This window comes from Aulonocara stuartgranti, assembly GCF_965226115.1.
Source record: "Aulonocara stuartgranti genome assembly, chromosome: 15".
Taxonomy (NCBI): Eukaryota; Metazoa; Chordata; class Actinopteri; order Cichliformes; family Cichlidae; genus Aulonocara; species Aulonocara stuartgranti.
Window position 1 is genome coordinate 42,976,020 of NC_138951.1, and position 17,159 is coordinate 42,993,178.

Sequence of the window (17,159 nt, forward strand, 5' to 3'; positions counted from 1 at the left end):
AAAGGGTCTGGATTGATGTTAAACTTAAATGTCAATTATTACCTGTCAAAGAGTGTAATGTTCAGAGTCTTTGTAATATAACAGTTAAAAATGAAGCAACATATTTAGGTCTGATTATCTGCAAAGATCAAAAAGACAGAATTTCACAAAATTTTCCCCCAATTATTAAAAAATCTCAAACCAAATTAAATCAGTGGTTGCAGAGACATTTAAGTTTAAGAGGAAGGGTATCTGAAAAGCAGAAGGTCTGTCTCGACTGACTTGTGCAGCAATTTCTCTGCATGTGGACGGCAAAACTTGTAAGGACCGAATGCTCTTCAACTTCCTCTGGAAAAATGGGACACATTACATCAGAAAAAGTGTATTGATGAATGACTATGAACACGGTGGTCTCAATATTTTGGATTTTACTACTCTAAACAATACATTTAAGATTAATTGGGTTAAACATTTTCTTAAAAATCCGGTATCCATTTGGAATTTTATTCCTCACTACATTTTCTCTAAGTTTGGTGGTCTAAGTTTTATCTTAGGTTGTGATTATAATATAGATAAGCTTCCAGAAAACCTTTCGATGTTTCACAAACAAGTTCTATTAGCTTGGTCCCTTATATATAAACACAACTTTACACCCCATACGTATTTAATTTGGAATAATAGGAACATAGTGCATAAAAATAAATCATTAATTTTTTTCTAGGTGGGTTGAGAAACAGATTGTTTTAGTAAATCAGCTGTTTAATCCTAATGGGCAGCTTATGCCTTATTCAGAATTCTTAAACACTTATAAATTTTCAGCCACACCCAAAGAATATGCCATATTATTTGATGCAATACCTACGGGTATTATAATGCTTTTTAAAGGTATTCAACCTTGTATATCATCTGTTTCTCTCCCCAACCCTGTGGATACACCCATAGGAAGAATCTGTTTAAAAAAACCATAGTAAAGGTAATAAAATAAGATTAGTCCCACGAGTGGGAAATTTCATGTTAAGGCTGCCGACCTATTGCACGCAATGGCGGCGCCAATAAGAATATCCGTGCTTTGTTCCAGACAGAATCTCTAACTGTTCTCCTTTGTCAGTGACATTAACTGGAAAAGACTATGGACAATTCCTAACAAGTATCTGGTAACGAATAAAGTAAAAGAAGTTTCCTTTAAAATACTGCATAAATTTTATTCTGCTAATCATTATATGACAAACTTCAAAAGGGACATAAATGTGAGCTGTGGATTTTGTGGAAGCCATCCTGAGACTGTGCAGCACCTCTTCTGGATCTGTTCATGCACTAGAACATTTTGGAAAGACTTCAGTAGATTCATTGCTGGACATCTCTATAAAGACTTTACTGTGAAACGGGAAAATGTTGTATATTGTTTCTTTTGAAGGCAAAAAAAAAGATGATGTTTACTTTATAATAAACTTGTTAGTTATCTTAGCTAAATTTTATTTTCACAAATGCAAATACAGTAACCAAAAGGCTAGTTTTAAACATTACTATAATGATGTTTTATGTTACATAAAATTGATTCATGGATCACTTAACAAAAAGGCTATGAAAACTATTACTATTTGTAGTAATTACAAATTATTTGAATGTTTGTAATTCTTTGTATTACACCCCCTGGCATATGTTAATTTTGTTCTGGTTGTATACATGTTCTGTATACTGTTTCTCAATAAAGTTTTTAAAAAAAAGATCGGGTAGCGACAGGGGTGCTCCGCTGGGAGGGGCGGAGCTGCGAGACTGGGTCAGTGTGCACACACAGAGAGCACTTCAGAGTACTGCGTCTGGTACTGCAGCAGGTAAGTGGGTGCCGGTTCAGTTGTGTTTATGTGTACTGAGTACATGGTAGCGCTCCAGAAAGCTACAAACTTAACTTCTTTACACCGAACCAAACTCCGTCTAAAAATGTGCTGATTTTTAGTGTCGCATGCTTTTCCGGAGGCTCGCGAGGTAAAAGTTTGGTGTTTCCGGATGAAAGCGAATCTGTTTTTAATTCGGCATTAGTGTTTGCTCCAAACTTCACGGGACTCCGTGAGAATCTGAATTTTGGCTTGCCAGGGCTCAGCTCCTCACTGTAACACGGTCGTTCACCTCAATGAAGACGTGCACGAGCCGTGCGGGGCAGGGGCGGATCTAGAGAAATTTTCTTAGGGTGGCATGAGGGTGGCAAAGAAATCAAATGGGGTGGCAAAATCAAAGCCTTTTTTTTTTCAAACACATATGCAGGTGGTTACATATGGTTAGTTTTGATTATATGTACTGTATAGCCTGTATAATAAATAAGTATGTAGCCCAATAAGTATAAAATCCTGAAAGCTACACAACATGAGGCGGTCTATTTACAAACACAGGTCTAACTTGAGTTTCACTGTTTTTTGTTAGAAAACAGTCACATTGTTACAGCTTAAATTACACAAAATGTCAGAAATCTGCACCGTCATGAACAAACATGTAAACCTAATTTTTCATGATTTGTTGGATTAACTCACTGAGGTCTGAAATACAACCGGCGATTTTGACTCCTTTTGAGTTTACGTTTGTATTTTTTTCCCCTTGCCTTGTTTGGTATCTTTTCAGCTCAACTGAATTTAGTTGTTTTTTTCACTGACATACTGCATTAGTATTACTGATCTGAAATCACACAAAGAACTTAAGATCCTAGTAGTAATTTTTTTACTGTAAAAAAAAACCACAGACATGTTGAGTAAATTTTTATAACTTGAAATGCAAATATAAATTGTACATTTTGTAAACATAAAGAACTATTTATCTAAAAATGCAGCCAATACACCTGCTGTTTTTTTCATTTTGTATAACCATTTAAAAATCTTACTAAAACTAAAATGAGAGAACAATCAGGTGTTGCAATAAGATGCCCCACAAATGATGTGTGTCAGTAAAAACAGGAGAACAGCACAGGGAGAAACCTGCAGGCCTGACAACAGCAGGTGTATCACTCCGCTGGTTTTCTACTTAGTCAGAATCAGAATCAGAATCAGAAAGGGTTTTATTGCCAAATGTTGAGCAGGTTTACAACATTAGGAAATTGCTGCGGTGCTTCAGTGCAAACATACTGTCATAAAAATATAAAAATAAGAATAAGAATTAAAAGTGCTAAGTGGATAGATATATACATGATATATACATGAGTGCAGGTGGTGATCAGTGCCAAACATGGAATGATGCAGTGAACACAGCGTAGGGTCATGTGTTAGTGGTGGGAACAGTCATACGGTTATTGTTCATGTGTCCGACAGCAGAGGGGAAGAAACTGTTCTTATGGCGAGAGGTTCTGGTGCGAATGGACCGGAGCCTCCTGCCTGAGGGGAGCAGGTCAAACAGACTGTGTCCAGGGTGAGAAGGGTCAGCTGAGATCCGAGCTGCACGCCGCAGTGTCCTGGAGGTGTACAGGTCCTGCAGAGATGGGAGTCTGCAGCCAATCACCTTCTCAGCAGAGCGCACAACACGCTGCAGTCTCTGTTTGTCCCTGATAGTGGCTCCAGCGTACCACACGGTGATGGAGGAGGTGAGGATGGACTCGATGATTGCAGTGTAGAATTGCATCATCGTCCGTGTTGGCAGGTTGAATTTCTTCAGCTGCCTCAGGAAGTACATCCTCTGCTGGGCTTTCTTAATGACGGAAGTGATGGTGGGCTCCCACTTCAGGTCCTGGGTGATGGTGGTACCCAGGAAGCGGAACGAGTCCACAGAGGTGATGGGGGTGTCAGTCAGGATGATGGGGGGGAGTGGAGCTGTGTGCTTCCTGAAGTCCACAATAATCTCCACTGTCTTCTGGGCATTCAGCACCAGGTTGTTGTGGCTGCACCAGGACACCAGACGTTCAACCTCCCTCCTGTAGGCAGACTCATCCCCGTCCGAGATGAGCCCAATGACGGTGGTGTCGTCTGCGAACTTGATTAGCTTGACAGACTGGTGGGTGGAGGTGCAGCAGTTGGTGTACAGGGAGAAGAGCAGAGGAGAAAGAACACAGCCCTGAGGGGAGCCGGTGCTGATGGTCCGGGAGTCCGAGACATTCTTTCCCAGCCTCACATGCTGCTTCCTGTCCGTCAGGAAGTCAGTGATCCACCGGCAGATGGGATCAGGCACATTCATCTGGGAAAGCTTGCCTCGGAGATGGTCTGGAAGGATGGTGTTGAAGGCAGAGCTGAAGTCCACAAACAGGATCCTGGCGTAGGTTCCTGGGGAGTCCAGATGCTGCAGGATGAAGTGTAGGGCCATGTTGATGGCGTCGTCTACAGACCTGTTGGCTCTGTATGCAAACTGCAGGGGGTCCAGGAGGGGGGCCGTGAGGGTCTTGAGATGGGAGAGAGCTAGGCGCTCAAATGACTTCATGACCACAGATGTCAGAGCCACGGGTCTGTAGTCATTTAGTCCAGTGATCCTAGGTTTCTTGGGGACAGGGATTATGGTGGAGGACTTGAAGCAGGCAGGCACATGGCGTGCCTGCAGTGAGGAGTTGAAAATGCCAGAAAACACTGGGGCCAGCTCGTTTGCACAGTGTCTGAGGGTGGCAGGAGACACACCGTCTGGGCCGGGAGCTTTTCGAGCATTCAGACTCTTAAACTGCTTCCTCACATCTGCTTCATGAATATGAAGAGTTGTGGTGGGAGGAGGTGGTGTGAAATCCTCTTTTGTGTGGGGTGAGGAGGGGGGTGTTGTAGGTGAACAGTTTGAAGGTGGTGATGGCTCTATGGAGGGGGAAGAGGTGGGGGAATGAGTGTCCAAAGTGTCTCTATTGTTGGGGCCGTTGGAGGTGTGAAGGCTGCCTGATGGCTCGTCAAAACGGCAGTAAAAGTCGTTGAGGGTGTTGGCCAAGAGCAAGTCATCAGTGGAGTGGGGGGTTTTAGGCTTGTAGTTGGTGATATTCCTAAAACCTTTCCACACAGAGGCCGAGTCATTCTCTGAGATCTGCTGCTGCATCTTCTCAGAGTGCTGATGTTTAGCAATGTCCACTTCTTTAGTGAACCTGTACTTGGCCTCTCTGTAGCAGTCCCTGTCTCCGCTTCTGAACGCCTTTCTCTTTTCCAGCCACAGCTTTTTGAGTTTAGGAGTAAACCAGGGTTTGTCATTGTTATAACTCACCCTGGTGCGTGATGGCACAATGCTGTCCTCACAGAAGTGGATATAGGAGGTGACAGTGTCCGTAAACTCGTCCAAGCTGTTAGAAGCAGCCTTCATTGTGTCCCAGTCTGTAGACTCCAAACACGTGCGAAGCTCCTCCACAGCCTCGTTGCTCCACAGTTTTTTGGTCCTCACGACAGGTTTGGAGAGCTTCAGCCTCTGTCTGTACGCGGGGATTAGGTGGATAATGACGTGGTCAGAAAGTCCGAGTGAAGCGCGGGGCACCGCGCGATAGGCCCCGCTGATCGTGCTGTAACAGTGGTCTCTGGTCGGGCATTTAATATACTGCTTGTATTTGGGAAGCTCATGGCTCAGATTGGCTTTGTTAAAGTCCCCAAGAGCAATGATGAGAGAGTCCGGGAATGTCCGCTCCATGTGCAGTATCTGCTCCGCGAGTGCGCACTGAGCTGCCTGCGCATCCGCATCTGGCGGGATGTAAACAGCAGCCAGGATGAATGAAGCAAACTCCCGCGGAGAATAAAACGGTTTGCAGTGAATGACAAGGTATTCCAGAGAGGAAGAGCAGTGCTGAGCAATCACTGTTTCATCTGTGCACCAGCCACTATTAATGTAGAAGCAGACACCTCCACCTTTGGTCTTACCAGAGAGAGAGGCCTGCCGGTCAGCGCGCAGCAGATGAAAGCCCTCCAGCTTGAGCGCGCTGTCCGGGATGTCCTCACAGAGCCACGTCTCCGTAAAACATAACACACAGGAGGAGGCAAAGTCTCTGTTCATGCTTCTCATCAGGGCCAGTTCGTCTGTCTTATTCCTGAGTGATCGTACATTGGAAAGGAAGATCCCAGGAAGAGCAGTTCGCAGTCCACGTCTCCTCAGACGCACGAGTGCGCCGGCTCGCTTACCTCTCTTTCGGCGTCTCACTTTCCTGATCAGAGTCTGCAGTAAATCTGCCGCGGATGCGACAAATATTGGAAGTAAATCCACAGGTGTTGTAGTCCTGTGGTTAAGAAGCTCTTCTCTGGTGTAAGAATATCCAGAGGAGTGCCCAGACACAGAAGTTATGCACAAAAACAAGACAGAAGTAACGCACTGAAGCACCAGGGCATCCATACGCGGCGCCATCTTGGATCGTGACAGTGTTTACATTGCAAATGTGCCTTTGTGACATTCATTAGTGCCCTCACTGACACACAAAACAAAACAACGACTACACAACACAATAACTAAACACTCCACACTAAACGTCACAGATCTGCCACATCTAAAAACTCTCTCTCTCGCTCTGTCTCGCTGCCGTTACCGTCACTCCTAAAACTTTTCCCTCTTCCTAAAACACCAAATCACACATGTTGACTTTTTTTAAATTGGCCGACATGGTGCATTTTCCACCGATAGGAGAGAGGTGGCTTTTCTTCCTTTCTTTACTGTTTTCGTGCTGTCCTTACAAAACGCTTAAAACACACACACACAAAAACGTGACGACAGTATTTAGAACAAAGCGTGGCTGATATATTTTTTTATCATAACTCTGGATTTACTGGCCTGTAATTAAAATTTAAAAACTTTGAAGTCCGAATTTTCAATGTGGCTGAAACAGAGACTCAGCGGCTGCAGCTTGTTGCTGTGTCAGCTTACATCAGTCATGTGATTTGGAGGTGCAGCGTGTCCGTGGACCACAGAGGGTTAACAACACTCACCTTCCATTTCCACAGTGTAACATCCACCCACCTGTGTAAAAAGCGAAATTCCCATGGTGTTGTTCAGAATGTGCTCTGGCACAATCATAAGCATCGCTTGCTACTGAAAACAAGAAAAAAGCCGGTCCTGCTATGGGCTGAACCATTTGTTACTGGTGAGGGGGGTTTATATTCAGTTTTAGCATTTATAGTCACTGTTGACTGTAACTACGCTCAAACTGTTAATGCTATCTTATTTTAGTAAACAACACTGTCATATCCAAAACTGGGGTGGCAGGGGATCATTTTAGGGTGGCACTTGCCACCCCATGCCACCCTTCTAGATCCACCCCTGGTGCGGGGACGAGCGACGTCAAATTCACGTAGTTCACCTGTAGTTGATGAGACAGGTGAGGCCGACACGTACAAAGACACAGAAGGCGGAAGCAGCGTGTTGGTCCTGCAGGACTCTGCAGTCTTTAAACTTTTTTTATTCTGCGTGTGCGCACGCGCGTGGTTGCTGGATGGTCGAAGTTAAAGACTGTGTCCTCCCTCCGCTGAGCTGTGCGATCCTCACGCACGTGTCACTGCCGTGGCAGATGTTTAATGATCGGATCCAGAGCAGTCTGTGCACCTGGAGCATGATGAGGAGGACACGGAGCCATGAAACTTGAGGAGGTTCCCCTCATGTGTGGAGGCGCAGCCGTCACGGCACACTCCTGCTGGGACACCACAGAACAGATGAAAAGTGTTGAGGTCACAGTGGGCTGTCCTAGTTTGGGGCATGTCCCTGCTGTCCTCCTGCACCTTCACCTGTCTCTGTGAGCGTCTGTTGTTATGCCTGAACCTGTGAGGTTTTATGGGACATCAAAGTGACGACCAGAATGCTATCAGGCTCATCAGACTCCTGCTGATTTGTTGTGGGGTAATAAAGACAGCAGTTTTCAGTTTTATTTGTCATATGCAAGTTAGCACAGGGTCAACATTGCAATGAAATGTATTTGATGAGCAGAAGACAGTCACTCAGCAGAATGGTACAGTGGAAAAAATAGTAAAGAGCAAAATGTTAATAAAATATAGTAAAAGAAAAAAGATTAACAGTTAACAGACTAAATATATATATGTATATATAAATATATGTACACTAGTGATTGAATAAAGAAAATCTTATATAGGAATGTGAGGGGGGGGGGGGGCAAATGGGATATTGCACAGTGGCAGGAATGAGCAGCAGTACAGACTGAACAGTACAATAAATTTTTGCATTTAATACAGTATTGCACTTTTTTTTCTCTTAATATAAATACCAATAAAGTGGAGTGACCAGGGAACCAGCAGCTCTTTAAAGTGTCTGAGAGATGAAAGAAAGCTGACTCACTCAGTTTAATGTTTAACTCACCAGTTAGTTAATAATCAATCAACAGATCAATATAAAAAAAACTGCATGTCATGTAGGCTGCATGTTACATAAGACTGCGTGATGCAGTACTCCTTTCTGAACATGAGTAGTACTACTTTATGTAAGACCGCAGTACCTCCCAGCACAGAGCTCATGGTCGGGGTCATTGTCGGGGTAACGGCTGTCCTGTGGGCACATTTCCATTTCCACAGTGTCAATCTGGACTGTACAACTCATAAGGTCAATGTTTGTGTTTCGCCTGTTGCCCTCATGTTTATGACATCACCAGGTGTGTTAATGACATCAGAAAGTTTTTATTCTGGGATCAGGGTCTAGCCCGACTCGCCGTCAGGAGAACTTCCTGTTGTTATGAGTGGAGGTCACGAAGGTCGTGTCAGCGTCACGCTGTTGTCCAGGTGACCGTTATACTTCGCCCACGTTCCTCTGAGCAGTACAGGGAATGTCCCATCAGACCTGTTTCACCAATCAACAAGACACCTGCTCAGCTGCTCATTCATAAGGCGATTAGTTGATTCTCCTAGCAGCTGATTGGTGATTCACTAACACAGTACAGGTACATGTAGTACAGGTGAGTTCAGTACATAATTTGATTTAAAACAACTGACCTGCTGTTTCCATGGCTACAGTGTCCTGCTCTGTGATTGGCCCCAAAGATGTCGTCAGTGAAGGTGCACCCCATAGTGAAATCAAGCGCTCTGATTGGTGAAGGGCCGGTGTGGGAGGAGTCAGAGCAGACCCTGCTGTTTGTTGACATCATAGGGCAGAAAATCCACCGATGGAGTCCTGCGACCAATCGCATCCAGTCTGTGGAGACAGGTGGGCCAATCAGCATTTTCACCTGTCTGACGCTTACCTGAATGTTGACCATGTCTCACCTGTCCTTCTCCCCTCAGCTGACACAGTGGGCTTCGCGGTTCCTCGCAGGTCGGGCGGGTACGTTGCAGGTGTGGGTCGCAACATTGTGGCTGTTGATTGGCAGACGCACAAGGTGACATCACTGGTGGAGGTCGATGAAGACAAACCGAACAACCGCCTGAATGATGGGAAGGCTGATCCGAGTGGACGACTGCTAACGGGTCAGTCTGCACACCTGGTTACTGTCTTACCTGCCTGTCTCTCTGTTGCTATGGTAACAGTGGGATGTGTTTTAGGTACGATGTTAAAAGATTACCCATCCGGGGAAAGGAAACAAGGAGCTCTGTTCTCTGTAGCCCCTGACCTCACTGTGACCAAACACCTGAGCCAGGTAACTTAACCTGCCTGTGATACTGACTAAGATAATCCTGTTGGTGTTCTTAATCAAGTGGCTGTATTAGGGCTGTTCGATATAACGATATATATCGGATGACGATATAAAGACATCTATCATTTCATATTACGCTATTGTTTGTTTCGTGGTGTCATAAAATAAACTGTTTACGGCAATATTTATTCATGGTTTTGATGGTCACTGTAGTTATTATTAATTTCTTAAAGTTCTCTCTTTCTCTTATATTTAATATAACCACACTACGGACGGACAAGCGCCTGTTTTTACGTGTTGTCGTTAGCAACAACGACGGTAAAACCATCGCGTGGCTCCGCTGTCCGCTTGTTTGTTTTCCACGTAAACCTTTCACAATAAAGCTCAAGATCCTGTTGAGACTTTTCAAAATAAACTGAATCACGTGAAAGATGCAGAGAGTTTACGGATGAGAAGAAAAAAAAAGAGCCGTCAGGTGCTAAAAAATAAACCTTAGACTCAAACTTTGAAAGAAAATGGTGGCCGTTACAACTATCCATCCATCCATCCATCCATCCATTCGCTTCCGCTTATCCTTTTCAGGGTCGCGGGGGGCGCTGGAGCCTATCCCAGCTGTCATAGGGCGAAAGGCGGGGTACACCCTGGACAGGTCGCCAGTCTGTCGCAGGGCCAACACACAGGGACAGACAACCATTCACACTCGCATTCACACCGCCGTTACAACTAATGTCTAAAAATGTATAGTTTCATGCATCAGTAAAAGCACTCGAATCCAGGTAAAGGACGCCCAGCTGGAAAAACTTCACACAAGTCGAGCTGCCCGAGATTCACAGAATTTACAGAAAATATTATATTTTTGTGATTTATATCGTTGTCAGGACGATAAATGTCTTATATCGGGATATGAGATTTTGGTCATATCGCACAGCCCTAGGCTGTATTAATGACATCAGCCAGGTTGGCAGCTCATTAAACAAGACAGTCAATGAGCCGTTGATACCTGACCATGTAAAATAAATGTACAGTCTCACTGTACCTGTCTGTCTCACCCGTCTGTCTCACCTGTCTGCCTCACCCGTACCTGTCTGGCTCACCTGTCTGCCTCTCAGGTGGACATCTCTAATGGGATGGACTGGTCTGAGGATCAGAAGACGTTTTTCTACATCGACAGTTTGGCTCTTACTGTCGACGCCTTTGACCACGACCCCAGCACTGGACACATTGGTACCTGTGTACTTATGCTGCACATTGTGTGTGCTTATGGTGTAGTACATCTGTATTTATAGCCGTGTTTCCTAGGTAATCGCCGTGTGGTATGCCACATTCAGGAGGGGGAAGGGATTCCCGATGGGATGACTCTTGATGCTGAAGGTCGTCTGTGGGTGGCCTGTTACGACGGAGGGCGGGTCATCAACATCGACCCTGCTACTGGTTAGTTCTGGTTCTGATGATTAGTTCTGGTTTCTGCCGATTCTGGGTGTTTCTGTAAGTGCAGTCATTTTAAAGTGGTGGTGATGATGATGATGTACCTGTCATACACTCACAGGTGTGCGGCTGAAGACGATCTCTCTGCCGGTGACGAAGACCACCTCGTGTTGTTTCGGAGGTCCAGACTACTCTGAGCTCTACGTGACCTCGGCCAGTCTTGGCCTCAACCAGTCTGAGAGCAAACAGCAGCCCCTGGCTGGAAGCACCTTCAGGGTGAGTTGGCAGCTCATGTGTTCCCTTTTAATAAACTTTTGACACTTGACTGTGAGAAGATGATGAAACACAAAGAGCTCTCAGACTGTTTACAGTAGATGGACGTACTCAACTTTTATGTCACTGACCCAAACTGGAGCTCAGACTTCTTGGGTCATGTGTAATATTGTAAGGTAAAGACCCTGCAATAATACAGAGATATCCCAACAATCAGACAACCCCCTACAAGCAAACACTTTGGCGACAGTGGGAAGGAAAAACTCCCTTTTAACAGGAAGAAACCTCCAGCAGAACCAGGCTCAGGGAGGGGCGGGGCCATCTGCTGCGACTGGTTGGGGTGAGAGAAGGAAGACAGGATAAAGACATGCTGTGGAAGAGAGACAGAGATTAATAACAAGTACGATTCAATGCAGAGAGGTCTGTTAATACATAGGGAAAGGAAAAACTCAATGCATCATGGGAATCCCCGGCAGCCTACGTCTATTGCAGCATAACTAAGGGAGGATTCAGGGTCACCTGGTCCAGCCCTAACTATATGCTTTAGCAAAAAGGAAAGTTTGAAGCCTAATCTTGAAAGTAGAGATAGTGTCTGTCTCCTGAATCCAAACTGGAAGCTGGTTCCACAGAAGAGGGGCCTGAAAACTGAAGGCTCTGCCTCCCATTCTACTTTTAAATACTCTAGGAACAACAAGTAGGCCTGCAGAGCGAGAGCGAAGTGCTCTAATAGGGTGATATGGTACTACAAGGTCATTAAGATAAGATGGGGCCTGATTATTTAACACTTAGACCCCCGGAGAGCAGTCATTTTGGTTTTCTATCTTAGACCCCTGCGGAGTCATCATTTTGCGTTTCTACCTTTAAAAGCCGGAGAGCAGTCAGTCAAATGCTGGAGTCGTTCATATGTATATTAGGTCGTTACCTAGGAATTCTGGAGGGAGGGGAGTGGGGGTGAGTGATTGAGGGGGTGGGGGAGTGGAGTGTTTCAGTTTGCCATCTTAGGGAGAAATCAACACATGTCCTTTGTATGTCCTTTGTTGCTGACATTTATTGATGAAAACAGTACAAAAAACCAACCATTTGTACACATATTTACAAATAATGATAAAAAGTGAGTGAGTACATTTCAACATTTTCAGCAATCACTCACAATCCTGGCACTGCCACGGTATCTGTCGTCTGCATTTACCACATGTGTACCTGTAGCAGTGAACACATCGCACAGTGGCCTGATTTTTTTTGCATCTGTGTACTTGGATTTTAGGTCGCAAGCCACCCAAAACTTGCTCCATGCACCACTCAGCAGGCCATTTGTAAATATGTGTACAAATGGTTGGTTTTTTGTACTGTTTTTATCAATAAATGTCAGCAACAAAGGACATACACCCATGTGTGTTGATTTCTCCCTAAGATGGCAAACTGAAACACTCCAAGTTGGTGACTTTTGGAGATTTGTTTCCCTGGATGATTGAGAATGCATCAAGATGAAACACAAAAGGAAGCTCACCGCTTTTAGCAGCTCCCCCACCCCCTCAATCACTCAGTGAGTGATTGAGGGGGTGGGGGAGTGGAGTGTTTCAGTGTTTCAGTTTGCCATCTTAGGGAGAAATCAACACATGTCCTTTGTATGTCCTTTGTTGCTGACATTTATTGATAAAAACAGTACAAAAAACCAACCATTTGTACACATATTTACAAATGGCCTGCTGAGTGGTGCATGGAGCATGTTCATTGGTTCATGGACCTCCCTGAACTAATGGCATTTATGGCAGCAACAAAAGCGGTGAGCTTCCTTTTGTGTTTCATCTTGATGCATTCTCAATCATCCAGGGAAACAAATCTCCAAAAGTCACCAACTTGGAGTGTTTCAGTTTGCCATCTTAGGGAGAAATCAACACACATGGGTGTATGTCCTTTGTTGCTGACATTTATTGATAAAAACAGTACAAAAAACCAACCATTTGTACACATATTTACAAATGGCCTGCTGAGTGGTGCATGGAGCAAGTTTTGGGTGGCTTGCGACCTAAAATCCAAGTACACAGATGCAAAAAAAATCAGGCCACTGTGCGATGTGTTCACTGCTACAGGTACACATGTGGTAAATGCAGACGACAGATACCGTGGCAGTGCCAGGATTGTGAGTGATTGCTGAAAATGTTGAAATGTACTCACTCACTTTTTATCATTATTTGTAAATATGTGTACAAATGGTTGGTTTTTTGTACTGTTTTCATCAATAAATGTCAGCAACAAAGGACATACAAAGGACATGTGTTGATTTCTCCCTAAGATGGCAAACTGAAACACTCCACTCCCCCACCCCCTCAATCACTCACCCCCACTCCCCTCCCTCCAGAATTCCTAGGTAACGACCTAATATACATATGAATGACTAGCCAATTTAGCTTCCACTTCCACCATTTGACTGCTCTCGGGTTTTATAGGTAGAAAGGTAGAAGCCTGGGGATGCAAGACCTTGTATGTGAGGAGCAGGATTTTTGAATTCAATTCTGGATTTAACAGGAAGCCAATGAAGGGAAGCCAAAACAGGAGAAATCTGCTCTCTCTTTCTAGTCCCTGTCAGGACTCTTGCTGCAGCATTTTGGATTAACTCAAGGCTTTTCAGGGAGTTTTTAGGACTTCCTGATAATAATGAATTACAGTCGTCCAGCCTGGAAGTAATAAATGCATGAACTAGTTTTTCAGCGTCACTCTGAGACAGGATATTTCTAACTTTAGAGATGTTGCACAAATGGAAGAACTCAGTCTTACATATTTGTTTAATATGTGCATTGAAGGACTTGTCCTGGTCAAAAATCAGAATCAGAAAGGGTTTTATTGCCAAATGTTGAGCGGGTTTACAACATTAGGAAATTGCTGCGGTGCTTCAGTGCAAACATACTGTTATAAATTAAGCTTAAATAGACATGAAAATAAAAATGAGAATAAGAATTAAAAGTGCTAAGTAGATAGATATATACATGATATATACATGAGTGCAGGTGGTGATCAGTGCCAAACATGGAATGATGCAGTGAACACAGCGTAGGGTCATGTGTTAGTGGTGGGAACAGTTATACGGTTATTGTTCATGTGTTCAACAGCAGAGGGGAAGAAACTGTTCTTATGGCGAGAGGTTCTGGTGCGAATGGACCGGAGCCTCCTGCCTGAGGGGAGCAGGTCAAACAGACTGTGTCCAGGGTGAGAAGGGTCAGCTGAGATCCGAGCTGCACGCCCCAGTGTCCTGGAGGTGTACAGGTCCTGCAGAGATAGGAGTCTGCAGCCAATCACCTTCTCAGCAGAGCGCACAACACGCTGCAGTCTCTGTTTGTCCCTGATAGTGGCTCCAGCGTACCACACGGTGATGGAGGAGGTGAGGATGGACTCGATGATTGCAGTGTAGAATTGCATCATCGTCCGTGTTGGCAGGTTGAATTTCTTCAGCTGCCTCAGGAAGTACATCCTCTGCTGGGCTTTCTTAATGACGGAGGTGATGGTGGGCTCCCACTTCAGGTCCTGGGTGATGGTGGTACCCAGGAAGCGGAATGAGTCCACAGAGGTGATGGGGGTGTCAGTCAGGATGATGGGGGGGAGTGGGGCTGTGTGCTTCCTGAAGTCCACAATAATCTCCACTGTCTTCTGGGCATTCAGCACCAGGTTGTTGTGGCTGCACCAGGACACCAGACGCTCAACCTCCCTCCTGTAGGCAGACTCATCCCCGTCCGAGATGAGTCCAATAACGGTAGTGTCATCTGCAAACTTGATTATCTTGACAGACTGGTGGGTGGAGGTGCAGCAGTTAGTATACAGGGAGAAGAGCAGGGGAGAAATGTCTGTGAAGGTTCTCAGTCATCCAGGTCATCGTAGTCAAAGGAGCTTGCAAAGAAAAGCGTCTGGACTTCTTTAAGTTGCTTGAAGACGTTTCACCTCTCATCCGAGAAGCTTCTTCAGTTCTAAGGTCAAATGGTGGAGAGTCCCAGATATAAACCTAGTGGGAGTGACCCCCCACAGAGGGACAAAAGGACCCCCTGATGATCCTCTAATCGCCTGAGCCAAGGTGGGAAACTGAGTTTCGGGTGTGTTCATTGTGAAACCTGGCCCCACCTTATCATGTGATTTCCTGAGGTCAGATGGCCCAGGATGTGAGTGGGCGTTAAGGCGTCTGGGAAGGATCTCAAAACTGGATTATAGATGGCAGAGAGTTGGTGTCGTAAACCCCCGCCTCTGTTCAAAGATGGTCGCTCACAGTGGACATAGATGGCTTCTTTCACTCCTCTTTCAAACCATCTGTCCTCTCTGTCCAAAGTGTGAACATTGGCATCCTCGAAAGAGTGACCTTTATCCTTAAGATGCAGATGGACTGCTGAGTCTTGTCCTGTGGAGGTGGCTCTTCTGTGTTGTGCCATGCGCTTGTGAAGTGGCTGTTTGGTCTCTCCAATGTAGAGGTCTGAGCATTCCTCGCTGCACTGTACAGCATACACCACATTGTTAAGTTTGTGTTTTGGCGTTTTGTCTTTCGGGTGAACCAGTTTCTGTCTGAGCGTGTTGCTGGGTCTGAAATACACTGGGATGTCATGCTTGGAGAAAACTCTCCTGAGTTTCTCTGATACGCCGGCTACATAGGGGATGACAATGTTGTTGCGTCTGTCCTCCCTCGCTGGTGTCTGATCTTCTTTTCTGTGCCTCTTTGCTGACTTTAAGAACGCCCATTTAGGATAGCCGCACGTTTTGAGTGCTTCCTTTACATGTGTGTGTTCCTTCTTTTTCCCTTCAGGCTTAGAGGGAACATATTCTGCCCGGTGGTGTAGGGTCCTGATTACTCCAAGTTTGTGTTCCAAAGGGTGATGGGAGTCAAAGAGGAGGTACTGGTCCGTGTGTGTGGGCTTCCGGTAAACTTCGATGTTGAGTTTGCCGTTCTCTTCAATGTGCACAGCGCAGTCCAGGAAAGGCAAACAGTCGTCCTTTGTGTCTTCCCTGGTGAACTTGATGTTCTTATCCACAGCGTTAATGTGCGCAGTGAAGGATTCCACTTCTTGTGTCTTGATTTTGACCCAGGTGTCGTCCACATATCTGTACCAGTGGCTGGGTACTCTTCCTTTGAAAGAGCCAAGAGCCATTCCTGCGGTTTAACTCATTGGTGTGTGTTATCTGGCTTCATGGACAGATAGAGCTGGGTGTCATCTGCATAGCAGTGAAAATGCATGCTACGTATACTAATAGTTGGCTCAACAGTGCTCTGACTGTTTGTCAGCCTGGCTACAGAGCTGAAGAGAAACCTGGGGTTCTTATTTTCTTCAATCAGTGACGAATAGTAAGATGTTCTGACTTTGCAGAGGGTTAGTGGTTAGGGTTAGGGGTTATGTCTCTAGGGGCCACCGCATATATTTATATGTAAACATATAAATAAATCCACTTTTTTTTTTACATTAGTAATTTCTTTTGTGCATAATTTTATATTGTTGTTGATAATAGATTAATTAAAATGGTAAATGGCCTGCATTTGTATAGCGCTTTTCTAGTCCCTAAGGACCCCAAAGCGCTTCACACTACATTCAGTCATTCACCCATTCACACACACATTCACACACTAATTAAAGCAACAAAACAACCTGAAGAGCTGGTTGGGAGCCGAGAGAGCCGGCTGTTTTTAGTGAGCCGAGCCGAAAGAGCCGGTTCTCCAAAAAGAGCCGGAATTCCCATCACTACTGCCCTGACTCGTGTGTGTGTGTGTGTGTGTGTGTGTGTGTGTGTGTGTGTGTGTGTGTGTGTGCGCGCGCGCATGCACAGGTCACAGGACTCGGGGTCAAAGGTCGACCTTCATACGCTTTCTCCGGATGAACTTCAGGAGAAGACCTGATCCATCAGTGACCTCTAACAGCCAATCACAGCACAGATCAACATGATGAACTAATCAACATGTTTACTGATTACTTGTCAATCAATCAGTGTACTGATACATGATTAACAATCATCAATAACACAGATTAATGATGCTTTGTGTTGGAAA

The 17,159-nt window shown here is 45.0% G+C and overlaps 1 protein-coding gene across 1 annotated transcript; it reads left to right on the forward strand.

Moving 5' to 3' along the window:
* The first annotated feature begins 1,712 nt into the window (after positions 1-1,712).
* rgn (regucalcin) lies at positions 1,713-17,120 on the forward strand. Its single transcript, XM_082506046.1, has 8 exons — positions 1,713-1,811; positions 8,835-9,024; positions 9,102-9,284; positions 9,360-9,454; positions 10,561-10,675; positions 10,751-10,882; positions 10,998-11,152; positions 16,940-17,120. The coding sequence occupies exons 2-8, from the start codon at positions 8,862-8,864 to the stop codon at positions 16,988-16,990; spliced, it is 894 nt and encodes a 297-aa protein (XP_082362172.1). The 5' UTR covers positions 1,713-1,811; positions 8,835-8,861; the 3' UTR covers positions 16,991-17,120.
* Positions 17,121-17,159: the final 39 nt, after the last annotated feature.

Coding starts and splice junctions, on each gene's coding strand:
- rgn (XM_082506046.1), top strand. CDS start 8,862: ATGTCGTCAGTGAAGGTGCACCCCATAGTGAAATCAAGCGCTCTGATT. Junction 9,025..9,101: donor CATCCAGTCTGTGGAGACAG/GTGGGCCAATCA, acceptor TTCTCCCCTCAG/CTGACACAGTGGGCTTCGCG. Junction 11,153..16,939: donor TGGCTGGAAGCACCTTCAGG/GTGAGTTGGCAG, acceptor GCGCATGCACAG/GTCACAGGACTCGGGGTCAA.